Source organism: Zalophus californianus, chromosome 15, assembly GCF_009762305.2.
Source record: "Zalophus californianus isolate mZalCal1 chromosome 15, mZalCal1.pri.v2, whole genome shotgun sequence".
In the NCBI taxonomy this organism is placed as follows: domain Eukaryota; kingdom Metazoa; phylum Chordata; class Mammalia; order Carnivora; family Otariidae; genus Zalophus; species Zalophus californianus.
Window position 1 is genome coordinate 71,677,731 of NC_045609.1, and position 27,914 is coordinate 71,705,644.

At 47.7% G+C, this 27,914-nt stretch overlaps 1 protein-coding gene across 6 annotated transcripts; it reads left to right on the forward strand.

The window, feature by feature from the left end:
- Positions 1-471: 471 nt before the first annotated feature.
- Positions 472-27,762, forward strand: CASP7 (caspase 7). Of its 6 annotated transcripts, XM_027596235.2 has the most exons (9): positions 472-513; positions 817-912; positions 2,956-3,104; positions 6,425-6,534; positions 23,296-23,432; positions 23,897-24,025; positions 24,782-24,957; positions 25,354-25,483; positions 26,191-27,762. In XM_027596235.2, the coding sequence occupies exons 3-9, from the start codon at positions 2,985-2,987 to the stop codon at positions 26,412-26,414; spliced, it is 1,026 nt and encodes a 341-aa protein (XP_027452036.1). In that variant the 5' UTR covers positions 472-513; positions 817-912; positions 2,956-2,984; the 3' UTR covers positions 26,415-27,762. The 6 variants fall into 6 exon arrangements, with proteins under 6 accessions (XP_027452036.1, XP_027452040.1, XP_027452038.1 ...); XM_027596236.2 differs by lacking the exons at positions 472-513; positions 817-912 and adding an exon at positions 977-1,375; XM_027596239.2 differs by lacking the exons at positions 817-912; positions 2,956-3,104.
- Positions 27,763-27,914: the final 152 nt, after the last annotated feature.

A 27,914-nucleotide genomic window follows, 5' to 3' on the forward strand; every position in this document is an offset into this window, starting at 1 on the left:
GCGCTTCCTCCAGACAAGTTCGCCGACTTGCGAGGCGGGAACTCGCCTAAGAGAGAGAGGAGTTCGGGGTCCTACCGTCCACGCGCAAATCGAGGCGTCCCCAAGAGTGGACACCGGAAGCCCACCGGCGACCCCACGACTGGCCCCAGAAGCCCGGCCGCGGAGAAGGTAACTCCATCTGCTGCGGGAGCCGAGCACCTCCCTCCCCAGGGTTGGGGCGCCAACAGCACATTTTGGGGCCTGGGGCCTGATTGGGGAAAAGCCCTCTGGCCGTGGGACTGGGTCCCCGACACTGGTGCGGAAGCCCGAGTGGAGGTGCAGACCACGGCCAGCAGCGGCAGGAGAGAAGGACGGGCGCCCCTGGCGAGCGCCGAGTCGTCGAGCGCCGAGAAGTCCGCGGAGCGCGCTCTTCCGCGTGCGCGGCTGGGGCTGTGCGCGCGGCCGGTTTGCAGAGCGCGCTCCCGGGTCACTTCGAGCGCTGCTGGGGATGCAGAGGGTGCTCTCCCGCGGACGGTGAGTGCGGCGTCGGGGTCGTAGAGCTGTCGGCAAACTTTACCCGGCGCCCTCTCCGGGTGTGCGGCCAACTTTGCCAGGGCGCCTTCCCCCCGGGCGACGCGCGCGGACCACGGTGCAGATCCGGCGACCAGTTCTGCAGGGGGCGCCCTCCGGGACGGTGCGCGCGTTGGAGCGGGTCGTTGGGCTCGCGAGCCACTCCGGGGAGCGCACCAGCGCGAGCGGGAGGCGGTGCCCGCAACCCCGGCCGTCCCGGGAGACTGCCCCGTGCGACTCCGCCTCCTGCCGCGCCGGGCCTTACAGTTTCGCTTTCGTTGGGGCGGCCCCAAATCCTCGCCGCGGAGGAACCGAGACTGACGGCAGCTCTGGCCGCCTGGCCGCCCGGTCGCCGAGGACACGGTAACTTCGGCCCCTGCCTCCGCTTGCGCCCCTCCGGGCCCGACCGCGCGCGCTCCTTCCCTCCCTCCGCCCGCGGCCTCCCGCCCACCGAGCCCGGCCCCCCTCTCGCTCAGCCCGGCGCCCCTCCCACACCCCGGCGGCTCTCCTCCCCCTCTTTCCCTCTTCCCCGCCCGGGCTAGCCTGCGCTGAAACTTTGGGGAGAGGGCCCGACACCGCTTGCTCGGCTCGGCTCATTCTCCTTCCCTGCTGGCCGCGGGATTTGGAAGAGGGGGCGTGGATTGAGACCGGAGGGAGGGGATCGTGATCTTGCCGGGCTGACAGCGAGCGCTCGGGTGTCAGACAGCCGTGGGCACGGCTCTCCGCGCCCGTCTGTCAGCTGTGGGCCTCAGTCCTCCCTGTGCTTGTCTGTTAAATGGGAACGGAGACGACGGCGGGCCGAGGGTCGCTGCGAGAATGGAAGGAGGTGACTGGTGCATATAGCAGTGCCTCCGTTTGGGCTCAGTGTGCCAGAGCCAACTGTCATCCTGGCTGGGGCTCTTGAAGATCCCTGGCGGAAGTGAGAAAAGGCAGGACCACAGGCGACCTTGCAACCTTTCATCGTTGTATTCAAGTTTGTCATTTATGGGGCAGTAAAATTACTTGTGGGTTATTCTGTGTGGGTCATTCCCAGGCCTCTGCTCTGGTGGACTTTGCTTCCTTACAGGCTGTTTCCTCCTTCAGGGGCTCCTGACCTTCAGCCTCCATAGGCAGCCCTCACCTGGGTTCATAATTCGCCTCTGATTCCTGTTAGTTGCGTAGCCCTGGGCAGATTACTTAAACTCTCTGAAGAAAGCGAAGTTTCCTAGCAGTGCTGTGAGCCCCTGGTGGGGCGGGGGGGGGCACTCGAGTGCCAGGAGAGCCCTTTCTCCAAGTGCCAAAGGTGAAAGGTGGAGGTCCTCTATCCAGGGCTGCTGGAGGGCTGCTTCTCTTTGCACTTTTAGGGAGATTGTCTTCATTGGGGCAAGAGTGGGGTGCAGATTGTGTTATGTCACTTTTCAGAGGAAGCAGCTGCAATGAGTCCATCCTCCCACCCATGGGGGAAAAAATAAACAGTTCAGGATATAGCTGGGAAGTGATTTCCTACCAGAAGTGTGTACCAGTCGCCTGTTAAAATGTGTTTAGAAATAATCACTAGAGGAATTTTTTTCATTCTCCACAAAAGCTGCTTAAGATATGGATGTGATTTTAAAATACGGATGAAGGTTGACAGCTGAATGTTTTTTAGTCTTTGCGTTCTGCCAACAGTGGTGATAAGGAGGAATATTTATTGAACATTTATTGAACACAGTGCTACACTGTGCTTAGCACTTTACGCACATTTTTCCATTCATCCTCATGGCCAACCTGTGACTTAGACATCGTTATCTTCCCATTTCACAGATGAGGAAGCTGAGGCTCAAAGAGATTGAGCACTTTGTTCAAGGCCCCATGGCTAATAGATGGAGGAGCCAGTTTAACCCCTGATCTGCTCTTCCCATGACTGGGCTGTCAACTTGGTTGTGTTTTCTGACCTTTATCAACAATTTATTCAGGGCACTGAATGATTTAAACATTTTAAGTACATTTTAGTTAAAATGTTTATAAAGAAATATTTATTGGGGCACCTGAGTGGCTCAGTCTCTTAAGCATCCAACTCTTGATTTTGGCTCAGATCATGATCTCAGGATGGAGTCCCTGCTTGAGCCTCTGCTGGGCGTGGAGCCTACTTAAGACTCACCTCCCTCTGCCAATCCCCCCTTCCCTCTCTTAAAAAAAAAATATGTATATATATGTGTATATATATATATATACACATATATATATATATTGAGTGCCCGCTGTGTCCTGGGCACTTTTCTATGACTAGAACAAAAAAAGGATGATTAAGATACACTCTCAGTCTGCAAATAGGGTCCTCGTGGTTACTAGCAACAGTAAGAATGACAATAGCTAACATAGAATGCTTACCTAGAGCTCCTGGCAATGCTAATGCTTTCTGTGCATCATATACTGATTCATTTAAAGAGAAGATAGACACATTTAACTGAAGACAGATGTGCCATTGGATGAGCGGTAGCCCTTGTGTGACTGACGGCCCTTGGCAACCTGAGCCCTACAAAGAGGACAAACACCAGAGAACAACAGTAGGCCTGCCCTTGCCAGGCACAGCAGAGGTGAGATCGGCCTGGATTTTCTTGATGGGATCTGAGGATGAGTGGAAATACGGGGTCAACACCAAGTCTTGGCTTGACTGAAATGATGTGGCCAAGATTAGGCACCCCGCTGGGCCAGGACCCTTGTTCTGGGTGAACTTGATTTTACCCAGAAATCAAGCCCAGTCTCCTAGGAGTCAGAAAGTCACTGAATGTTTGCTGCCCCCACTGTCTAGGAAGTGGGGACACAGAAGACCCCTGTGGCCTAGTGTTTGGAAGGAAAGCTCTGGAAAGCCTCCCACCACTAAACCAGGAATAAGCCTGAATTTTAGGTCTCGGTAACCAAGTCCCCTCCACGTGGCTGGGAAGGACAAGGAGTTTCAGCTGCACCCCTGCTCTGATGGAGCATGTGTGTAGCTCCCCTCTGCCTGCAGAGCCCCATCCCCACCCTCTTGGCTTCCCCTTCTCAGACCTCAGATCAGATATCTCCTCCCCTGAGAGCCTTCCCTAATTCCTCCGAGGCTCAGTCAGGTCCCCTGGCGTGGCCACAGATTGTGGGTCCGCGTGGTGCTCACCACAGTGGCAGCTCAACATTTGTGCCATCCTTTCCTCAAAGCCTGTCCCCCATCAAGGCAGCACCAGGTCAGCGTGCTCCCAGCTGTGTCCCTGGCTCCTAGCACCCAGCCTGATGTGTCAGACCCCCCAGTAAATATTCACTGAATGGAAGAAGAGGAGTTGCCAAAACTCTTCTCAGCACTTCCCCCCAGCATCAGAACCAATGTCTGGCTTTCTCAGGAGCTGTTTTGCTTAGGGTTGTCCTTTTTTAAAAAAAATTGGTCACCTTCTTTTATCACTGTATGTCCCAGACTCAGCCTTGAAGACTTAGCATTAGCAAAAGGCCCGAGGCTTAAACACCACATGTTGGAGGGAGCATCTTCTTCTGATGGATATTTTTGTCTGACTTTACCTTGCTAATTTTGAAAATATTTCTGTGCTTTGCTAACAACAATCTCCATGGAAAAGTAACTAAATCTATATAAAGGAGATGAAATAAAAACTACTGAGTATTTCTGCGTGCCTGGGTTTATGCTTCTCTGATCTGGGGATAGGGTTATCTCTGTTTTCAAGACGAATTTTGCACTCTAATCTGAAAAATCTAACTGCCACCAACAGGACACCACCCTTGTTGGGTGTTGAGAAACAAAATGACCACCTGGCTTCTCACAGTCATTGTAGAGAGCTGGTGAGGGACCCTCCCTCTCTCCCTCTCGGTTCTCTCTTCACTGTCCAGCTCACTCCTAAGGGAAGCTGCAGGGTGACGTGATAATACCACTCAGAATTCAAGGTCTCCAGGTCAGCACTTTGCCATCTTGGACGCCTCCCCTCAAGCTGGATTCCTTCTCCTCCCCATCTCCAAAAGTCCTTACTTGTGCTCTGGGGCACAAAGTGTTCTGTCGTGTGGATGCCTTGTTGTTTTCCGACTTAGTGAAAACATCCCTGGGTGAGCCTAATCAGAATGAGGACCTGCGCCTGCCCACTGGCCCACTCTGCGATCGATCGGAGACTGGGAGCAGCAGAAATTGGACTCTGGAGGGGTTTTCTGTTGTTACTGAAAGCCAGGCCGTTCACTGGGAAGGAAACAGGATTTGAGTTAGGAAAAACAGCTTTAGTACAGGCTCTGCTTCCAACCAGCTGCATCACTTTTAGCTGATTCTTATCCGTTGGGCCATTGGTTTCTTCCAGCTTTCCATTCAATTAATATTTACTCAGTAAGCACCTTTTGTGTGTTGGGTGCTTCTGCCATGATGAACTTGGAACTGTTGTGTTTGAGCTAAACAATAAGAAGAGTGAAAATAAAAGGCAAAGAGAATGGGGGTGGGGGGAGCTGATGAGATAGGTGTAATTAAAGAGGACTTCCCTGTGGAGGTGCCATTTAAGCTGAATTCTGAAGACTGATTCTCAGCAAGCTGGGCAGAGATGTCATGTCCAGCAAATGTGTGGGTGGTGACTTCCAGAAAGAGAGAACTATGAACCCTGACAGAACCTGAAATGATCATAATATGCTTAAGGACACTGAGAGGCTACATGGTGTGATGGTAAAGGGTGGGAGGTGCTCTGGGGTGCATACTGCTGGCTTCAGATCCAAGTCCTACTACTTGCTAGTTATGTAGCCTGGAACAAGCTATATAACTTTTTCTAGCCTCACTTACCTCATCTCAAAAAGCAGTGATCATAGGGGTGGTCTAACAGCATTATTGAGAGCATTAAATAAGGTAATGCTTACAAAAAATTAGCATGTAAATAATAATTCAGTTTCTATTCTTTTTTTTAAGATTTTATTTATTTATTTGAGAGAGAACAAGCAGGGGGGAGGGGCAGAGGGAGAAGCAGACTCACCACCAAGTAGGGAGCCCGATGTGGAGCTCTATCCCAGGACACCCAGATCATGACCAGAGCTGAAGACAGACGCTCAACTGACTGAGCCACCAGGTGCCCCAGTCAGTTTCTATTCTTACCGTTATTTTTTCTTCTCTAAAGTAGAGGGAGTAGTAGATTAGTAGGAGATCCTACATTTTTGGAAAGGGCCAGGTAGTGAATATTCTAGGCTTTTCAGGCCACATGGTCTGTGTCACAATTGCTCAACTCTGGTTGTGGCAGGAAAGCAGCCATAGACAATATGTAAACAAATGGGTAACTCTGCATTCCAATAAAACTTTATTTGCAAAAACAGGTGGTGGGCCATAATTTGCAGACTCCTTTACTAGATAACAAAGGGCCTTAAAATCCAAGGAGATGGGTTTAGATTTGAACTTTTTTTTAGATCATAGGGATCTCTTGAAGATTCTTGAGTAGGAAAATAATTTGATGGAAATCTATCTTGGTAAATAAAAGAATCTGATACAGACAGCTTTATACCCCAGGTTGCTGTTGTGTTTGAACTGGGTTTGAGTGATGCCAGGAAAAGGGTGAGCACTTTATAACCTGTCAGGAATGTAGGGGGAGTTTCTTGTCACTATAAACCTTGACCAACCTCCCACAGCTTCTCAGACACAGGGAACCTTTAACAAAACCATGGATGCCGGATGCAAAGCTCCCTGAGAGCATGGATTTTGTTTCCTTTGCTGCTGTCTCGTCCATCTCTAGAACACTGCCGGAAATAAAGTTGGTGCTCAAGCATTTGAATGACTTGTTGGTGCAATAGCCCTGGAGCCTAAACACGGAAGGCTGCTCCCCTGCAGGCTTGATTAAAAACTGTATCACTAGTGAGTGCTGCTTAAAAATATCCTGAGACTAGTGATGCCACTAAATACCAATGGTCTGGTTGGTTTTTCTCCTTCCAGATGGCAGACGATCAAGGCTGTGGTGCAGAGCAGGCAGCTGGGGACGCAGGCAGCCCAGATGCAGTCGATGCTAAGCCAGACCGGTCCTCCTTTGTCCCATCACTCTTCAGGTAAGTTTCCTTCCTTGCCCTGGGCTTCTTCAGCCCACCGTGCCCCTGCTATCACTACACGCACACGGGGAGAGGGACGTTCTGGGCAGGAGGTCTGTGCTGTGCGTGGAAGATTTGCACAGAATCCTGGCAGCTATCTGTGACAACACTAGGATTTCCATGTGCACTCCCTGTCTCTGGAGGCACGCCCAAAGCTAGCGGCGGGAGGATGGAGTGGTTGGTCTCCTGCTTGGTGGCTGTGCATCTGGGGGCAGCCACCCAGGAGTGAGGAGCTGCCCTCGGCAGAGGTGGTTTGCAGCCGGCCTCCTTTGAGGCAGAGTATATAGGCTGCTGCTGCCAGTTGGGACCAGGTTTGGCTGAAAGGCAGAATCCAGGGACACGGGACAGGAGGTTTTAGGCTAGCACTCCATTGAGGGAAGCATCCTGTCTAGTGGTTCTCATCTCATCTTTTCTTGAGTTCACTTCTAAAATTCTAAATTTTGCATTAATAATAATAATAGCTTCATTTATTACATTCTTGTATGCCAGCTCAGTGTTGCATGTAGCCCTCATAATCTTAGGAGATAGTTCTATTGTTATCATCACTTAATAGGTAGGGAAACTGAGGCACAAAGCGGTTTACTAGCTGGCCTCTCTGATAACAGTTTGTAAATGGTGGAACTGAGATCAGAATGTACACGGTACCAGCACCACTCAACAGTTCTGTGCTTTCCATTTAAAAGTGGGGCTGCAAGGACATGGAGGAGCCCCTTATCTCCCTTCAACCTTGGTCATGGAATGGCAGGCAGTAGGGCTTCCTGGCAAGAAGCTGGAGTGCTTTGAGGGTCAGAAGCATCTGACTGTTTGGTATCTCCTAAGCCAAGCCCCACCTGGGAGGGACAGTGACAGAGATAAAAGTTGAGGTTAGGGAGTGCTCCCAAGCAGTGCTCAGGAGGGGAAGAGTGGGTGATGGGGGATAGCCCGGCTCCCTGCAACATCCCAGAGAGACCCTGGGGTCATACCATCCCACACAAGACGAAAAAGTGGGAAGACCCCCAACATCCTGGACCCGAATTCCATTGGCCTTGGTGGCCATTTAGGGTCAAGAATACCCGAGGAAATGATCAGAACATACAGCTCCAACCCCTGAGAACTTCTGAAAGCCATCAGATCAATCAATCTAAGCTAAACCCCTCCTCAGTGCAAGCCCCTTAGAACAGTGGCCATAAAATATTTCGTTCACGTAGCTGCAAAGTGATCTTGTAAAACTACACGTGCACGCATACATTTTAAGGTGACACAGAAATTTGTCAAATAGTTGCAAAGGATGTGAGAATATTTCAGTTTTCCCAACTCTTTGAGTCTTGGGGTAAAGTGAGTTACCTGTTGTGACAGAGAAAAGAGGAACTGTGTAATGGCCATTTCACAAGTCTTTATAAAAGCGTTTTGGTGTACTTCCTAGAAATTATGAAAACCAATGGTTTGTTGTAAACTGTTGACATTTAAAAATCACTTGTTTATATGTATGCAGTGGAATCTAAAGCCACAGGAGTTTGTGGTTTTTTAAAGATTTTATTTATTTTTTTGAGAGAGAGAGTGTGAGTGGGGGGCTGGACAGAAGGAAAGGGAGAAGCAGGCTCCCCGCCGAGCAGGGAGCCCGATGCGGGGCTCGATCCCAGGACCCTGGGACCCTGGGACCATGACCTGAGCGGAAGGCAGTCGCCTAACCATCTGAGCCACCCAGGCGCCCCACTGTGGCCACAAGAGTTTTATAACCACATTTCTCCATTAAAAATGGACACGAGCAAGCTGTCTTTAATAGCTAGAATTTTTGTTGTTTCTTTTTTCCTCGAGCTCTTGTTTTTCCATTTATTTCCCCCCCACACACAGTATTTTATTCTTCTGTAATGCGTTTAGTTACTTGAAAGTCTTTTATTGATCACCTCATCGTGCACCTCTGTAACATATAGGTGTGCATGCATGCGTATGCATAAATTGTAAGGCCTTTTTCCAGGTATCAGGAGTATTAAAAGAAATTTCTCCTACATTGAGTTACTAATAATTTCTCCTAGACTAAGTTTATGTCCCACCTATTATTAATTCACAGTTGGTCCAAACAAATGTTGATAAATCATCAGTGCTATTAAATTGCTATTCACCAAAATAATAATGAAATAAAAATTGCATTTAAATTCCAACTTATAATGGGAAAGCAGGCTTTTAAAAAGCTAGTTTACAAATAGATGGACAAATAATAGTCATTGCTAGAATAAGAAAGTTCAATATCACCTCTTTTGCCTATTTGTCATTTTTAGAGTTAGAAGTGCTGAGACACCATGAATAAGTATATGGGATGGCAGCGGTTTTGTTATAATAATGCCACTTAATTCTTTGAATTCCTTCTAAGTTCTGTGCCAAAAACTGACAAAATCAATTAGGTCCATCTGCAATTGTATTGAGAATGATTAGAAATTACCTGACTTACAAAAGGAATTGTTATTCAGCCCTTAGAAACATTTACTTTTTTTCCGTCCTGGGAAGTACACTCAAAAGGCTTTATCAAAACTTCTCCCAAAACCGTACATTAAACCTGTTCCTCTTTATTTAGAGGCAACTTATGTAACCCAAAATATTCCCGACAGAGATAAGATAATTAAAATAGCAATGTTAAACTTTTGTCAGTACCCTTTTTTTCCCCTTTTTTGGTAAAATGCTTATTTTAAACTATCTGCTTTTTAAAATATTTCATTGTTAAGACCTTAGAGCTGCAAATGTAACTGGGCATCGGACTCGAATCCTATTATTTGTGATGCACAGGCCACCTACCAAGGAGGTAGTCCATTCAAATAAACTTCTACATAATTTGTGATGTACCCTAAAAATTTAGGTTTTTCCTTTCATTTTTATTTACTTAAGTAAGATGGAAGGTTCTTTCATGTGGTTTTAAAATTAACCATGTCTGGGGCACCTGGGTGGCTCAGTCGGCTAAGCGTCTGCCTTCGGCTCAGGTCATGTGCCCTGGGTCCTGGGATCGAGTCCTGCCTGCTTTTCCTTCTCCCTCCACCCCTCCCCCTCTCATGCTCTGTCTCTCTGTCTCTCGAATAAATAAGTAAAATCTTTAAATAAATAAATAAAATGTCAGGTGCCATTTTGGGTCACCAATTCATTATTTCAGTCATTCATTAAATATCTATGGAGCAACAGTGAGAAGCTAAGCCCCTTGTACCAAGTCCCATAGTTGATTAGTGAATTTGAACCTGCATTCGCCTGCCTCTCACACCAAGCTCTCAATGAGGACTCTCAGCTGCTGCCTTAATATGCCAGGCTCTGTGTTTGGCCCAGAGCCGCAGCTGGAAACAAGGTCAACAAGATCCACATGACCCCAGCCCCAGACCCTCACATTCCTGCAGTGAAGGCAGGCATGCAACAAACAGGTAACTGAGGTAGGGCAGAGCAGGGCGCTGGGGGAATAAAATTGAAAAGGGGACCCGGACTGGTCTTGGGTGAAGGAAGCTCCCTGCCCCGGAGATGTGATGTGTGCTGAGACTTGATGGGGGTGGGGAGGATGGCGAAGGGTGGTGGGTGTGTGAGATCCGGGTGATGCATGCTGGCAGCAATGTGGAATGTGGAAGGTACCCCAGAAGAGGAGACAGGAGAAAGGAGCAAAGGCCAGGTTTTAGAAGGACTCGTCTGTAAGTCACATTAAAGATTTGGAATCGATCCTAAGAACAAGGAAGTCATGAAAGAGTTTAAGAAGTAGAGTGATTTAGGGGCGCCTGGCCCAGTGGGTTAAGCGATGGGCTCTTGGTTTTGGCTCAGGTCATGATCTCAGAGTCCTGAGTTCAAGCCCCATGTTAGGCTCTGCACTCAGCATGGAGTCCACTTGAGATTCTGTCTCTCTCTCCCTCTCCTTCTGCCCCGCCCCCTCGCCCCCGTGCTCTCTCTCTCTCTCTCTCTCTCTCTCTCTCGAATAAATCTTAAAAAAAAAAGTAGAGTGAATTGATCAACTATACCTACCAAAAAAAAAAAAAAAAAAAAAAGAGCTGCAGTGCGGGGCAGGCCCTGAAGAGGGGGCTGTTGCAGTTCTCCTGGCCAGATGCCCCTGGAATGCGGCAGGTGGAGCGGAGCTGCTGGACCCCAGAGGTGGCAAGAGGTAGAAGCAACGGGACTCTGTGACCAAAAGGAAGAAGGGCCAGAGAGGGGAGAGACGCTGAGGAAAGTGGCATCTGAACTCCATGGAAGATTGGAGTCATCTGGTGACCCCTGAGTCCTCTGGCTAGAGAAAGAGGTGATGAAATCCTTATTTCTATTGTCATAATGACAGAAGGACACCAGCATTTTGCCACCTTCCATAGCTTCCCTGAACATTCCTGCTGCCTCGACTTTGCTGCCCGAGAGTGCATGACAAGTTTGGGTGATAGGACGAGACTCCAGACAGTGATTTGCTGCAGAGAGTGGGTGTCCACGGTCCCACCTGGTGCGTTGACAGGGTCGACGCCTATGGCTTCAGCTCTGTGTCTTGAGATTCTAGAAGGGATTGTTTATTCTGCTGAATTTAACTCATGGGGGTGACTTGAATACGGCAGAGCAAATCTGGGAGGTGCGGCGGCCCCTCCCGTGGTCCCCTCTGCAGAGTGCGGGACATGAAGTACCCCACATGTCAGGTGTGTGGGTGCACTGCGGGCTACCTCGGGTGCTCCACGCCCCTGACGGCAGGCACCCTACACAGCCTGTCCCGTCCCCAGCTCCCTTCTCCAAGGAGGAGAAGGTAAAGCAGTGGGGGGGACAGTGGTGCCCCCTGCCCATTTCTAACTGATGACACCCGCCTTCCCCTGGGGACCTCAAGGATTCTGGGAAACAAGAAAGAAGTCTCCTCCCCGCTACCCTCCGCCGTCCAGCCTGGGAGGACTCCCTGGCCCCAGGTATTTGTTCCAAGTTCTCAGACTTACCATGGCTTTGTCGCCTCTGTGTCACTAGATGGCATCACATCATCGTTTTATTTCCAACCCGTTGGGCCCTGAGTAAACCCGGCTGTTCTTTAACTTACTTTAAAAAAAAAAAAAACAATTTTATTAAAATGTTTTCTAATTTCCTGATTATTGAAGAACATTTGGAAAACACAGGGAACCACAAAGGAAAAATATTCAAGATATTAACTTAAAATGCATAAAAGTGTCTGGACTTGTAAACAGAAAAGACTTAGAAGAAATCAGTATGTGCACCATCGGCATTCGTTATGAACCACAGTTTATGGAACAAGTTCTAGAATCATCTGTGCCTGCAAAGAGGGCTTCCTCTTGAAGTAAAGGTAACCCTAGCACCTGGCACGAGGTACCTGCCGTCCAAGGTCGCAGCCTGGTCCCTGCCCTGGATGTGAACTCAGGTCCTTATTGAATGTCTAGGCATGGCTACGGAAATGACTGCAAAGAGCTCATTGCTGAACTGTAGTGTACTGGGAACTGTGGGAGGCAGGGGCAGGGGAGGAGGCAGAAGGAGGAGAAGAGAGAGCCAGAGGAGTTGGAAGTGGAGTTATCAGGGGACAGGCAGAGCCTGCCTGCCAGGGCCAGGCCACAGTGGAAGTGATGATCAGGCCAGGTCTCCAAGCACAGGTTCTTGGAACAGGGGTGGAGGCCCGTGGACTGCGTGAGTTTGGTACTGGTGGCACCACTGGGATCCACCATAGGTACAAGGCAGGGCCTCACCCAGCAGCCTCCTACATGTCCTCCCTCGGGCACACTTGAGCTGTGAAATCAGAGGCGCCTTTCTCGGTCCTGCTCAAGGTCCCTGTTCAAGGAAATAAAAAGGCAAAGTAGCAAACAGATTTCACACACTCAGATTTCCCCGGGACCTTGGTGGAACCTTCTGCCTCCCTGCAGAGGGGGGGTGTTTATCCTTCCATTTCCCAAGCGAAAGGGGGAGGAGAAAATCCTCATTTTCAAAACTTGATAAACTCCCAGCTTTTGAGGCACTTGTTCAGAGCCCATGGGCTTTCTGCTCCATGTCATCTCTGTGCTCCGGACTTTGTGCTCCTCAAGTGTATTTAGTGAAGGCCACTGGCTTCTGATTCTTTCTCCTCCGTTGCTACTCGGGTTTCTCCACCAGCTAAGTGTTATATGTAAACAGATCCCCGTAAAAATATGTGTTCTTTGTATAATTATAAGAAAGATCCAGGCAGCCTGTCTTTTCATTTGGAGGGGAGGGTGTTTCAGAAGCAATGCTTTGGAATTAGAGAAGAGGACAAAGAGAGCAGACCTTCAGCTCATTCCAAAGAATATGTTCCAAATTAAGCAAAAGCTCTTTGATCACACCCATTGATTCAAAGAGCCAGGACCCCCCCAAAAGAAAAGGAATGTTAAAAATAAAACCCAGGGAGTTGACTTTTCCATAAAGGAGGTCTTTGAATTCAGGGTATAGAATACTGGATGCTTGTCTCCCAAATTTGTATGTAAACAGTACTCAAGGTTCAGTGCTGTATTTGAGGCGGACGTCCCAGGTTCTGGTCCTGGCCTCCCAGTCACTCGTTGAGGGACTAGCAAGTTCTTTGACTTGTTTGAGCCTCAGTTTTCTCCTCTGCATAATAGGGGTATGAATACCTGTCCATGGGATTGTTTGTGAGACTTGAATAAAGTCTGTCAGCTTGCTGAATAGCCGGATGAGGAAGAAACTGTTACATCCTTCCTGAGGGGGAGGAAATCCTCCTACTGTAATGTTAAAACTGGAAGATTCCTGAAAACGTGATATGTCCCAATTCCTTCCTCTAATAGTCAAGGAAAGTTATGACCAGAGAAGTAAAGTGCTTTCTTTACCCATAGTCACCCAGCAAGACCAGGCCCGAGACCCAGGTCTACCTTGGGGTCCAGTACTCCACCCCTTATATCAAGTGCCGGTCCCGACTGCAGTGGTATGGAGCCTTTCAACCACATTAATCCACCAGCAGAGCGGTTATTCTCTCCTACCCAAGTGGGTCAGCAGATTTAATTCTTCATTGAAATTGCTCCCTTTCTGCTTCACTTCACCTGAGGGATGGACAGTGTTCCAGCAGGGCTGGCAATGGGCTTTCTGATAGAGAGCCAAGGGCCCATTACAGGAGCAGAGAGCCACACCTCTAAAACATGGTCACAGGATCTAGACACTTTGAAGCTCCACACATGCAGAATTCCTCCAGTTATTTTAGGTTATTGCTCTCCTGGAAGGGAAAAAGTGAGCTGGAAGGTTAAAAAAAAAAAAAAATGAAGAAGGCAAGTAAATGATCAGGTTTTCATAGTAATAAAAATGTTAAAACACTATTCTAGGGGCGCCTGGGTGGCTCAGTCAGTTAAGCATCTGCCTTCAGCTCGGGTCATGGTCCCAGGGTCCTGGGATCAAGTCCCGCATCGGGCTCCTTGCTCAGCAGGGAACCTGCTTCTCCCTCTGCCTGCCACTCCCCCTGTTTGTGCTCGCTCTCTCTGACAAATAAAAAAAAAACTTTTTTTTAAATAAAATCTTAAAAAATCACTATTCTAGAAGTAAGTCTAGTTACAGAGAAGTACTGTGAGGAGCGCCTAGGTGGCTCGGTCGATTAAGTGTCAGACTCTTGGTTTACACTCAGGTCATGATCTCGGTCCTGAGATAGAGCCCCACGTCAGGCTCCACACCCAGCAGGGAATCTGCTTGAGATTCTCTGTCTCCCTCTGCCTCTGCTCCTCCCCCCATCTAAAATAAATTAATAAAATCTTAAAAAAAAAAGAGAGAGAATGAAAAGTACCATGAAACTAATGCCTGTTTCTCCGGCGCACACATGATGACAAGTGAGATGCACAGTGTGGCCTTGCATGTTCAAACGCCGAGCTTGCTGGAGCTCAGGGTGTTTGGCCTGACACGCTTCTGTTATGGAGCGTCTACCGATCCTCTGAAGGTGGAAAAGATACTTGCAGTGAGTGTGTCAGAGTGCGGGCTGAGCTTGGCCATTCTCAGTTCTGGAGCCTGCAGCCATAATACAGACATCAGTTTTAGGCTATTGAAAGGGAATTCTGTCCTTGATTTACCCCTGGCTGATTTTTTTAGTCTTTTATCAATTTCTTTTTCTTTTTTAGACTGAGAGCACGTGCTTAAGCAGGGGGTGGAGGGGCAAAGTTAGAGGGAGAGAAACCTGAAGCAGGCTCCACACCCAGTACAGAGCCCAACGTGGGGCTCCATCCCACCACCCTGAGATCATGACCTGAGCTGAAGTCAAGAGTCGGCCGCTTAACCACCAGAGCCACCCAGGCACCCCCTTTATCAATTTTTATTGTCAGAGGTCTATCTCTCTGTTCCGTTGCGCAGGGGGGAGGAGGGAAACGTGCATGTGGATAAGCTTGGGGGAAGGACTTTTTCTCCGTAGCCTATTTTAAACCAACTTCGTTTCCCAAAGTAGGTGTATGCTTGCAAATCTGAGTTTCAGAAAATAATGTACAGAGACAGTTTTCCCTTTGTCCACAGACCTGAGGACGGCAAATGGTTCGGTGTGCCCAGGGGTAGCAGGGATTGTAGCTCCACAGTGTCAGCCCCACGTCTTCCGCTGGCCCTGACCTTGAACCAGGAAATTGAGAAAAGCATCCTTGAACCCTTTGCTCAATAAGTGTTTCATTTTTATGTGTTCACATTTTCCTCCTTGCGTTTGGAGGGTGAGGTGGGAAGGGGTAGGAACTCCTGGATCACTCACTTGATTCAAGACCATTGAAAAAGGTTTATCTGCCTCATTTGAAAATTAAAGTATTTGGTCTGCCTCTGTAGTCTTTTATTTGTATTACTACTTAGAATACCTTTATAAGGAGAAAAATAACCTAGAGAATTTGAACTCTGATCCACCACAAGGTCACCTCCTATTTTTGTTCATTGACTTACCTCTAATTTTACATATTTTGCCATTTCTGTGTGTGCTGTTCTGCCACCTTTTGTAGGCTGGCCCTTTGGTGGGTCACCCCCAACTGCATGCTCATCACTTTAAATAGCTGTGTGGTATTTTATTCTACTGACACTCAGTCTCTTGCTTAGCCATCCCCCTGTTTCCATGTTTTCACTCTTAAAAACGGTGCTGCTGGCTGCATCTTTGTGGACCTTTGGGGTTTTTTTTTCCCCCCTTTGGATCCCACGCTCCTAGAAAGTCACTTTTTCTCTAGGGAGCTGTCCCAGGGTGGGTAGGATGCAGCAGTGTGGAGCCTGGGCATTTCTGCCGGTCAGCAGAGAAGGGGGAGGCCAGTGTGACTTTCCCAGCCCCAGTGTGAATGGTCCTATGGAAAACTCCAGCGTGCAGTTCACTGCTGATTCAGTCACGGGCCTTCAGGGCCGGGCGGGCTCTGCCAGTCTGCTGTCCCCTGCTGAGCCCCGAGCATGCTGAGTTTTTATTATTACAGAGAAGAAGGAAACTCGCTGCCTGTAGTTGCCGGGCGAAGCCTAGTTCTGATGCACAGGGGGGTGCTTTCGGATGGAGACACGAGGTACCACCTTGACTCTTTCCTTTCCTCTCTACCTCACTCTGTGCCTTGGTATGTCAGGACCGTCGGGGATACCCACCGCCGTTCAAATGTTGAAACCATGAATGAATCATCCCAAAAATATTTAGACAAAGCAGCTACAAAAACCAGAGCTGTAGTTCCGAATGAAACAGCCCTTGGGAAATGTGCGCCTGGCGGTGTGTTTACTTTCCTGCTGATGAATGTCTGCAAACAGATAGAGCTTCTGGGGATCCTATTCATGGAGACGCTTTAGAAAATAAACAGTAGCAGGTTTGCATGTTTCTATCCCCTTCCAAATATAGAAAGGTATAATTCACATCTCGAGCAGTCTAGGGGATCCGTAAGAGGATAAAAACCTGTATTTATCCACTCTGGTGATGGGGAAAATGATACTCACACCCAGAATGGATTGTAAAAATTCACTGTGCACTTTCTAAGGTTTTTTACTTCTTCGTAAAGGAGACAGAGTATTTTTATCCTGTAATGTTTTCTCGTATGAGTTGCTCTAGGCTCTTCAAGGACATCTTTTTATATAAATAACCATCGGAGCTTGGTTGTAATTTTTTGCCCCCTGACTTTGTTGAAATGACTGAGTTGGCCTCGCACTGTGGAATTTGATGTTCCCTAAAAATGGGTCTCTAACCCAAGAAGTTAGGATCATCTAGTTTCTTACTGATAATCAATGCTGTCATGATCTGTGTTCCTAGAAGAGATTTGAGCTTATCTGAATATGTCTGGGAAGAGAAGATATTTGTCCTTGCTCATACTGGTGAGGAAAGGCAACACGGAGAAACAAGAGAGATGGTTAGGAAGCATCATAGTAAATTAACCGCCCATTGTATTTTAGTGCACACTTACGAACACTTGCCAAGTTGTTCTGCCAGGCTGTCCTGGTTAGTGCAGTCTTGCTTATCTGGCCTGAAGAACAATGATTTCATGGCCAGATTTATTTTTTAAAATCTGTAGCCAATTGTGAAACACAGGATCTTTTAAGAGGATTTGGAACTTTTAATTCACTGTTCTGGTTTATCATGAGCCTTGCACTTAATAGCACATTTCAAAACAAGAATCCTGTGTTTCTTCTCAGCATTGTAATCTTGGCCAAAGTCTTCAGAAAGTGAAAAAGGTCAAGATAAAAGCTGGGTTTATCAGCAGAGAATTAGCAGAGGCAGAGGAGAAGGGGTGGGGTGGAGGGGAGCAGGTAGAATGGGAAATACTAGAATCTGACTTTAAAAAAAAATACCATGGCCAGCTTTTATTTGCTGTCTTCCCATGCCTCTCATCTATACTTTGCAGAATAAACGGGTTAATGGTTATGAACAAACTTCTTAAAAACATAAAACACTACACAAACACTAACAATATTTGTTGCTGGTGACGTAGGGAGATAGGAAGTTGTTCCTCCACCGTTTGCACCGTTCGTCAGATTCAGGAGAAAGGCTGGCTTCCGTTGATCTAGTCCTGAAAGAAGCTCTGTGCACCCTCCCTTTTGGGGTCTGTGTCATAGCCGTGCACATGTGTTCCCGGATCTTCTGCAGAAAAGTCCTATCAACTTAGGACAAGGAGAATGGCCACTTTTAGAAGCTCTTATCTCTGGGGGAGGATCACCAGCTGAAGAAATGTCTAATCTGGATCTCTGAAAGCTTCTTAGTACCCCTCGTTCCCCAGCCCTGGGGGAACGTGCCGTGCGATTGGACTGTTGGCATCTTTCTGCAGTGGCTAATTAATGAGCACAATCTCTTTGGAGCCCTTGAAGCTCTTGCCCCTGTCCAATAGCAGTTGTTTATCTGAGGATCGGCTTGGTTCTGGCAATTGGTTTCCAAACAGGCAGTAACTCTTTATGATCTGCTGGTGCTGGGATTGCTAAGCTTCCCGCCCCTGACTCTGAGTTACTGCGCCACCAAGGCCGTGCAGGGGACTCTCCAAACACTGCAAATGAGGCAGAAGAGGAGTGACATTTCCTGGAAGCATTTCGGTTGCAGTGTTAAAGTAATTGCAGCCTCCAGTTCTGTTTGCCTGGCACCCCTAGGAGACCTTGCAGGTTTCTCAGTAAGTTGTAAATCACACACACGACCCCACAGACGGTCTCACTGCTGCCGAGGGGCACCTTCCACAGGCCGCACATCCCAAGGTGTATCTGGTTCGACCTTCTGGCCACGAACCAAGGGTCCCAAAGGCTACGCTCCTGTGGAAAGTGGTGTTTGACAGGAGAGGGCGAGCTGGCTCTTCTCCCTGGAAAGGGGCTCAGCAGTGGAAGGTTAGAGTCAAGAGGGCCCATGCAGGGGCGCCTGGGTGGCTTTGTCGGTTAAGCATCTGCCTTCGGCTCAGGTCATGATCTCAGGGTCCTGGGATCGAGCCCCACATCGGGCTCCACATTGGGCTCCCTGCTTCAGTGGGAAGTCTGCTTCTCCTTCTCCCTCTGCCCTTGCCCTCCCCCGCTGCTAATGCTTGCTCGCTCTCTCTCGCTCTCTCTCAAACAAATAAATAAAATCTTTAAAAAAAAAAAAAAGAGGGCCCAAGCAGTGGGAGGACAGGCTAGTGCTGAGGGCCTCACACATCAGAGGGTCTGAGTGTCTCCAGGAAAACACCCAGGCCTGGCTCTGATTCTCTAAGTCTAGGGCAAGGCCCTGGAATCTGCATTTTCACAGAGGCAAGAAATGCTGGAATAGGGGACTTGGTGTCAGACCTGTGAGTGGGTCTGGGCTCTCACCCCTGTCTGGCTTTGTGTTCTCGGACAAGCTAATGTCATCTTTTCCTATGAGATGGGGCCAGTGCCCTAGAGAGTTGTTGTAAAGACCTTATGGGGTCATGTGTACAAAGCAGTGAGTGTTCCAAAATGGTACTTACTATGACTGTATTTATTAATGCCGTTGTTATTGACACAAAGAGGAGGAAGAAGCTCAAAAGACTAGGGAATCAAGTCACATGTGAAATCACAGTGAAACACAGAATCAGGAACAGAATCTCTCAGGAACCCTTTCAACGAGTAGCACAAAGAAGTATGACTCCAGTAATCTTCAAAATAGACCAGATAATGAAATCCCTTTGCAGCAGGTGATTTTTAACTACTAAGTAATTTGTATTTTAATCTTTTGAATAACTTATTCACATGTACTAAAAAAGAGATACAGTCACATTCTTCCTCCTTCCTACTGTCCTTGCCCCTGACCCGCTATCACACAGGTGACCACTCATTATGATATGCAACAAATACCATTAGTAATAACATTTATGTGCTATGGACTGCAGGCCACACACTGTTCTAAATGCTTTGTGAATATCAACTTGTTCACAAGCTGTGAAGCAGATGGTGTAATTTTGTCCTTTTTACAAAGGAGGAAGCAAAGCATAGAGAGGTTAAATAACTTGCCTGTGATCACTCAGCTATGTGGTGGGGCCAGGTTTCAAAGACCAGCAGTCCAGCCCTGGAATTAATGGGTTTATCCATTACGTCACCCTTCAAGAGTCTTTATGCAAATACAAGGAAATGTGAAGATACAGTATTTTCCCCTCATTTTTTCCCAAAGGGTAGTGTACTGTTCTCATTGTCCTGCCCCCGCTGTTTTCTTTCATGCTTAACCTACCTACTGGAAATCATCCCACATCAGGACACAGAAAACTTCCTCACGCTTTCTTGCAGTACTATGTTATTCGGACTAAAAACCCTCCCCTTCATGGTTTAACCAGGAAGCAGAGGCTGAACTGGATCTTGTACCTGTCCTGCAGGTCCTGACTGGAGTGGCCAGCTGGACAAATTCCTGTCTGCCAGCCAGGTCTTTTCATTGAGGCATGCTATTAAGGTTGACGACCGGAGGGGCACCTGGGTGGCTCAGTTGTTAAGCGTCTGCCTTCGGCTCAGGCCATGATCCCAGGGTCCTGGGATCAAGCCCTGCGTCGGGCTCCCTGCTCAGCGGGGAGCCTGCTTCTCCCTCTCCCACTCCCCCTGCTTATGTTCCCTCTCTCGCTGTCTGTCTCTCTGTCAAATAAATAAAATATTTTTTAAAAAAAAGGTTGATGATTGGAAATAAGAGCAGCAGGGGGGAAAGGGAAGAAGACTCGCCAGTCCACCAGCGTTTCCAGATAGCATTAGGTGTCATGCACAAGAGAAATACTTAAGCAAGACACCTGCCCCGTGTGCAGAAGCAGCTGCTAGCAGCTACCCTAAAACAGTCTGCCTCTCGGCACTCATTTCTCTTCCCAGATGTGAGGCTCTCCTACTATCTCTGCAGCAGCCTTGCAGCCAGAATTAACAAAGTGGAAGTGAAGGCACTGCTCTCAATGGGGTCTTGAGGGGAAGGTGGAACAGAAAGGGTGCTAATCCCCAGGAGAGGGTGCTCGGAAGCCTCACAGCTAGTAAGTGGCCGACTCAGATCCCTTGGACTTGGATTATAGCAGAACGTATCTATTATGTCGTGGACTTCGGTCCCCTTTTTTTTCTTTCCTGGTGCTTTCTGCATCTTGATGATCATTTCTTCCTTTTGTTTGTCTCTCCAGTTACATGCTTTAGCCTGATCACAGGGGTTATTCCCCCAAAGTTAAGCTACAGATGGAGTTTTCCCAAGGCTGGTGCCTCTTAGGAAGATGAAGTCAATGGGATGGAATGGACCACTCTCTAATACGCATCTGCAGTCTGGGAAGACCTGGGTTTAGCAAAAAGCTCTTTTGGTTAGAAGGAAAAACAAATATTGACTGACTCAAATCCAGAAAGAGGAAGCAGATATTTTATTTCATTTTGAAAAATGAGAGTTGAACTTAGGCTTAGGCTATGTAAGGGAATTCCCTCCCTTTTGAAATATTTACCAGGGATAAGAATCACATTTCATCACATTCAATTTTAAGGTACTTTTTGTAACCATGGAGAGTATTTTCTTTAAAGGGTGTATATCTTTGTTCCCCTTTTGTATTCCTTTAAAAAAAAGTTTACTTCTCAAATCTATTCTAGTAGAAGTGGAGTTCTTTTTTTTTTTTTTCATGTAACTTATAACCAAGTCAGTTTTTCTTATAAAAGATGCTCACCAGTTTTGTTTTGCTCATCATTGTGGATGGGCTAATGGCAGCTTTAAAATATCACGGTGCGTTTCTTACTTGGCTGCTCTTATACAGCCAAGTTTGTTTCAGAATAATTCATATTGCAGAAGGTAGAAGTAGCGTTTTATCTCTTAAAGATCTCCAGCCTGTTAGACTTAATACAAGTCTTATTAGGGTCTTGGAGTGGCCTTCCATTAGCTAAAGACCTGTCCAGAGGCAATGAGAAAATGCAGGGAGAATTTTAACGAGGTCCTCGTCCCTTGTAAGCCCTGACCAATGTTAGTTGTTATTATAACCTATAAAATGCGTATAACAGAGCCACTTCCATCTCTTTCGGAGGCACAGATTGAAGATTTTGTGTGCATGTGAAAGACCACCTGGAGATAATTTTCCACGTGCACAGAGGACGCTGTCGGGATGGGTCATTGTCAGGAAATTCAAAAGTAAATCCTACCCGCCCCCCCATGCACGGCATGTCCTTGAACACTACAGAAGCTCGCTTTGTTGATACTCGTCTCCGCTGAGCTTTTCTGGAGGCCCAGGAGAGGGAGAGTATTTACTCTTGTGGAGTAATACTCCACAAGAGTATTTACTGCCCAAAAAATTGGCCACGTCATTCTGTGACCGTCGCAGAAGTCTCTGTTTTCCAGGAGAGGAGGTCAGGGCTCTGTGAAGGGTCCCGTGGGCAGATGCCTGGGTCCCAGCCCAGTGCTCGTTTGTGCTGCCTCCCTGGGGAAAGAAGCATGGAGAAAAGCTGGCATCACACCTGTAGACCAGACAGAAAATGTAGGGAGGAAGATTCTGGAGAAGGTGGAGGCTATTTCTCTTTTAAAAATCAGATGATGGGCACCTGGGTGCCTCAGATGGTTAAGCGTCTGCCTTCGGCTTGGGTTATGATCCCAGGGTCCTGGGATTGAGCCCCACATCGTGCTCCCTGCTCAGCGGGAAGCCTGCTTCTCCCTCTCCCTCTGCCTGCTGTTCCCCCCGCTTGTGTTCTCTGGCTGTCTCTGTCAAATAAATAAATAAAATCTTAAAAAAAAAAAAGGATTCTCTCCTTCCTCTGCCCCTAAACGCTCATGTGCTGTCTCTCAAAAAAAAAAAAAAAAAAATGCATCTATATTCATAAGGGATATTAGTCTGTAGTTTATAAAAAATATTTATGGAGCAACGTATATGCCAGGCATTGTTCTAGGTATTGGGACTTCAGCAGTTTTTTAGAACAGATCAAAAACAATCTTTTCTCTCGTGGAGTTTCCATTCCTGTGGATGACCAGCATGGTTGCTTTCCACTCACACTTGACATTGTTTTCTGTGTCCTCTCAATGATGCTGCATGTTCCATCCTCCATGCGAGACTTTTGGTACCTGGATGGTCAGTGTCGGGAGATTGGAAGGGGACTACTTCCTTTTTTAAATTGTTGTTCCTTGGGGCGCCTGGGTGGCTCAGATGGTTAAGCATCTGCCTTCGGCTCAGGTCATGATCCCAGGGTCCTGGGATCGAGCCCCGCTTCGGGCTCCTGGCTCAGTGGGGAGCCTGCTTCTCCCTTTCCCTCTGCTGCTCCCCCTGCTCATGCTCTCTCTCCGTCTCAAATGAATAAACTTAAAAAATAAATAAATAAATAAATTGCTGCTCCCCCCCCCCCTTTCTAATGTAACTACTTCTAACCTCAGGTATTTGTGTTCTGAATGTGGGTTCTTTCATTTAATACTATTGTGAGATTGGGTTCCTGTTGTCATGCTTTGTTCATTCTCATTGTTATATAGTTTCTCCTTATATGCATATTCAGCAGTTTATTCACTGCACTGTAAATGGACATTTGGATTATTTGCTGCTTGGGGCTCTTGCTGAACAGCACTGCTGTGCGCATGCATAGATCTGTCCTTTTTGCAAACACCTTTGCTCTGCTCTGGGGTGTATCACCAGGAGTGGAGTTGCTCTGTCATAGGATGCGTTTAAATTTAGTTTGGGTAGATTCTGCCAGTTTTCCACAATGGAAGTACAAAGTAGATTCCCAGCAGCTACGAGTGACAACTTGCAGGTGCCGTATGCCACTATAGCCATGCTGCTGGGTGTGTCCGGGTATCACATTGCAGTTTTAGTTTTAGGGCAGGAGATCCTGTTTGTTTTAAATACGACAAACGGAGCCATCTGCCCACCTCGGGCCTTTTCTTACAGAGATTACAGCTTTCTTGGGCACCCCTTCCATGCTAGCAGTAGAATCAGGAGGCCATTCCTGTCCACACATCTTCCACAGCCCCTGACTGGCTTTCTGTTTCCCCAGTAAGAAGAAGAAAAATGACGTGGGGAAATCAATCAAGACCGCCCAGGACCGAGTGCTTACATATCAGTATAACATGAATTTTGAGAAGGTGGGCAAATGCATCATAATAAACAACAAGAACTTCGACCAAAAGACAGGTCAGTGCTGTGGGCCTGGGCTGACCTTTCCTGTCCCCTTCTGTCATCTTCAGCTTGTATCAGACTTTGATTAGAGAAGGGCCGTGCCCATCTGCCGGGGCAGACAGCCGCCCACCCAGTGCTCTTTACGTGCCCAGGAAGAAGGCACGAGGGACATCGGGAGCTTCGAGTCTGAGGTCCCACCACGTGCATTCGCTGATGTGGGACTTGGACCAAAGGGCTACGAATCGAGGGGAGGTCTTTGGTCTCGACTGAAGCAGAGAGTTGCCGTGACAAGGCTCACCTTCTGTGGGCAGACTGAATGACCTCCTTTGAGTTTGCTTCTTATCTCAGTTGCTCATTTCAACTGTGACCTTGGGAGCATTGAGACCAGAGCCCGAAAGGCTACACTTAGCGCCCGACCGGATGCGGCTAGCGGGCAGCACTCAGCCAGGAACTGCTCATCATGGCCTTCATTCCCACAGGTATGAGCGTCCGAAATGGAACAGACAAAGATGCTGAGGCCCTTTTCAAGTGCTTCAGAAACCTGGGCTTTGATGTAGTCGTCCATAATGACTGTTCTTGTGCCAAGATGCAAGATCTGCTGAAGCAAGGTGCGTGCCCGTCTCCTCCCTGCGCCTCCTCCCTGCTCTGGGGAGGGCCAGCACGCCAGCCTTCTCTGGAGGGCACCTTGGCGGGACAGAGCAATTTCAGCCCGGGCAGCCTTTGCTTCCTCTGGGCTACTCTGGCCCAGGCAGAGGCCTTTCAGGAAACTTCCACCTCTCCCTAAAAAGATGAAATCAGCAAGTGATAGGTTTGGTATCTACGGAACAGTCTCCATTTCAGAAAGCTAATTCATAGGGAAGAAACAAGTCTGTATCTTTCTGTCTAGAACGGAGTTGAAGTGTCAACCTTTCCCTGGTGGCAGATAGAGAAAAATAATCTCCCTATATTGCAGATGTTTATGTTTTAAACAGACTTTGCAGATACGGGAACTAAGGCACAAAATGGTGATGTAACTTGCCTGGTGCCACAGGCCTAACAAACAGCAGGGCCTTGCCCATTCAGCGCCCCTGGACGCTGCCTCCCAGCAGCCACCTGAACCCCTCCCACACGGGGAGCACACCTCCTCACAGGGAGAACACCTCCTCACGAGGCAACCCCATCTAGGTTTCAGACTGTGTGAGAATTCTAGAATCCCCCATCTCTAACTTCTCTGCACTGGTCTTCCTTCTCTCCAGAGAGGTGCTCCTCCCCGTGCACACCTGTCTGACAGTCAGTGGCCACTGCCAGGCCGGGAGGGAGGACCCTCTGGAGGTCCCACAAGACTTACGTCTTAACGTTTCCGTCCTCAAACCGCTTGCTTGCAGCCTCTGAAGAGGACCACAGAAATTCCGCTTGCTTCGCCTGCATCTTACTAAGCCACGGAGAAGAAAATTTCATTTATGGAACAGATGGCGTGACAGCAATAAAGGACTTGACCGCCCATTTTAGGGGGGACAGATGCAGAAGCCTTCTAGAGAAACCCAAACTCTTCTTCATTCAGGTAATCCCTTTTCAAAGCCAGTGCCATTGAACAAGGACAAAGATGACAGAGCGATGACAGAGCAATGACAGAGTGGCTTGGGTTCTATCACCTTTACAGATGTACGTGTTGTTTCAGTTGGGGTTTGCAAATTTAGGTTTTGTTTTTCTCCCCCTCCATGCTTGGCGTCTGTACTTGCATCAGATCAGCCGTTGTGAGGGTTTAAGACACTGTGATATTTTCATTTGCTTTGCTTGCTAATTTGACACAAGCTTTATTCATTATGTATTTATATTTCAAATTCTCGTTGAGCCGCTAATGCATGCCGAGCGCAGCCCTGGGCCCCGGGACGCAGCAGTGAAAACGCACACGTTCCTATTCCTGACTCCATGGAGTGATCTCTGCTTTGGTACTTAGGCTTGCCGGGGGACAGAGCTCGATGATGGGGTCCAGGCTGACTCGGGGCCAATCAATGACACAGATGCCAATCCACGATATAAGATCCCCGTTGAAGCCGACTTTCTCTTCGCCTATTCTACAGTTCCAGGTATCAGATCCATTGCCTGTGAACCGGACCATGCCATTGCACCATCAGAATGCAGGCTTGAGGCTGTATGCATTTCCTGTTGCTGCAGTGATAATTCCCTGAAACGTGGTGGCTTCCGACCTACAAGCTTATTACCTTATGGTTCTGGAGGCCAGAGTTCCAAGTGGGTTGGCAGGGCAACCCAGAATTCCAGAAGGAATATTCTGGAGGCTCTAGGGGGGGGATATCCACGTCCTTGCTTTTTCCAGCAAGTTAGAATTCCCTGGCTTGTGGTCCCCTGCCTCCAGCTTCAAAGCCAGCAACCTTGAATCTCTGTGACTCTTCTCTCCTGCACATCCCTCTCTTGAGGCTTGGATTAGAAAGTAGCTCTCGCCCCACCAAAGGGCAGTGAGGAGTTCCAGAGTTCTTCTCAAGCATTTCCTTTGGAAAGCTCCATGTGCCCATTTGTCTCCTACACACTTAGGTATTTGATATGTATCCGTGCAGGAACACTGGGCTGGGCATCTTCAGGCAGCCTTCTAAACCTAAGATGTTTGCTCTCTGCTCACACAGCCTAAATCTCATGGGGAACTTGCATGCAAAAAAGAGTAAGATAATTTCAGAGAAGCAGGTGTGAAGGCCCCATACACCGAGAGCTCCTTCTTGGTGGCCCGTGGCGCAGCAGCCAACTCAGCTGATCTGATCTTCTCCTTTCTGTCTTGTTGAAGGCTATTACTCATGGAGGAACCCAGGCAGCGGGTCCTGGTTTGTGCAGGCCTTGTGCTCCACCCTGAACGAGCATGGCAAGAGCCTGGAGATCTTGCATATCCTCACCAGGGTGAACAACAGGGTGGCCAGGCACTTCGAGTCCCAGTCGGATGACCCCCACTTCCACGAGAAGAAGCAGATCCCGTGTGTGGTCTCCATGCTTACCAAGGAGCTCTACTTCTGAAAAATTAACCATTTCAGGGATGCTTTTGAACTGAAAAGCTACGGATCATTTGTTCATGAGTCTTTTTTTTTTTTTTTTTTTTTTGATGCTCTTGAAATACCCAGAAATTCTAAAGGATTTTAATTCAGGAATATTTATTGATTCAACAGGAAAGAAACTTTCTGGTGCTGTCTTATGTTCTTATGTTTTTGGAGACTTTTTTTTTATAATGTTACCTATTTGATGGCTTTGTAATTTCTTCTTAAGACTAATTTTCTGTTTGTATTTTTTCCTTGTTGTCCCACTCGGTACATACAACAGAAACAAGCTCCGCAGACTCTTGGCTGTGTCCATCATGATTGGTGGTGACATGGCAGACAGGGTCTACCTGGCCAAGAGCGTTCCAGTGCTTGGAAAAAAGCAGCCTGTATTCACCTGTATTGCAGAAAGTGGGTATTGAGTGTGATTTGAGTGATTTTTCATTGGCTTAGGGCAGATTCTCATGCAGAACTTCCCAGATAAGTTAGAGGGGGAAAAATGTTAATGATTCTAATATGTCTGTCTGATAGAGAGAAAACAGAAACCATTCTAGGTATTTCAATAGAGGGAATTTCATAGAGGAAATTGACCTACAAATATGGTAAAAGAGAAGCCAAATAAAAGGAATCTGTGACCACCAAGACTATGAAAAGGTATGGTCCCCTTAATCCAGAAGCTGGGGTAGCCCACAGGAGCCAGCAGTGTGGCGGGGGCTGCCTGGTGAGAGCCAGGACCACCGAGGGATTGTGGAAATTGGAGCCATGGCAGAGACAAAGCCCCTGCCTGAGGTGGGGCAAGACCAGCTGGGTCAGATGTGGAGAGATACCTTGGCTTCATCTCTCCTGCCCTCGAGTCTTCCTCCCGCACCTTACCCGGAAGCCAGCTGACAAGGGCCCTGCGAATCGTGATTTCCTGCAAATACAGAGCACAGCAAAGCCTAGTGGGGCAGCATAGGAACAAGAAATGCATATCAGAATGGCCCATAATGTGAATATAAGTAATCCTATTCCCTGATGTGCAACGACTCCTCCCTTCAATCATTTATTCATTGAGTTGTCAGATAATCTCTGTATTGCCCACTATGTGCAAAATAATCTTTTTTAGCTTTGAAATCTACCTGGAACTTTTTAGATTATTCCATTCCTGATTCTGAGTAAGTTTTTTGTTACCTCTAATTCTCTATGGGGGAAAAGTTTATGGGGGCAGAGATTTTTGCACTTTGTTTTCAAGGTTACCTTTTGAATTCTCGACCATTTTATTCTGGCTTAATAACTGGTTAACATACAGATGTTCATATTTATTGATTAAAATGCGGTTGCTTAATTCCTAATCTCAGTTTGCTTTCCTTCTAAAGTTTTTTATAGCAGTGGAAAAATAACAGAATAAGAATTGACCCCACTGACTTTACCTCCACACAAAATCTAATTCAGGTCTCCTTTGAAGCTGGAACACTAACAGAGCAGTAAGTCAGTCACTTTGGAA

Bases quoted from the DNA above. Each gene is read 5' to 3' on its own strand.
- CASP7 (XM_027596235.2), top strand. From the start codon at position 2,985: ATGTGCCATTGGATGAGCGGTAGCCCTTGTGTGACTGACGGCCCTTGG. The intron at 3,105-6,424 runs GTGAGATCGGCC...TTCTCCTTCCAG, and splicing joins CCTTGCCAGGCACAGCAGAG to ATGGCAGACGATCAAGGCTG. The intron at 24,958-25,353 runs GTAATCCCTTTT...TTTGGTACTTAG, and splicing joins CCAAACTCTTCTTCATTCAG to GCTTGCCGGGGGACAGAGCT.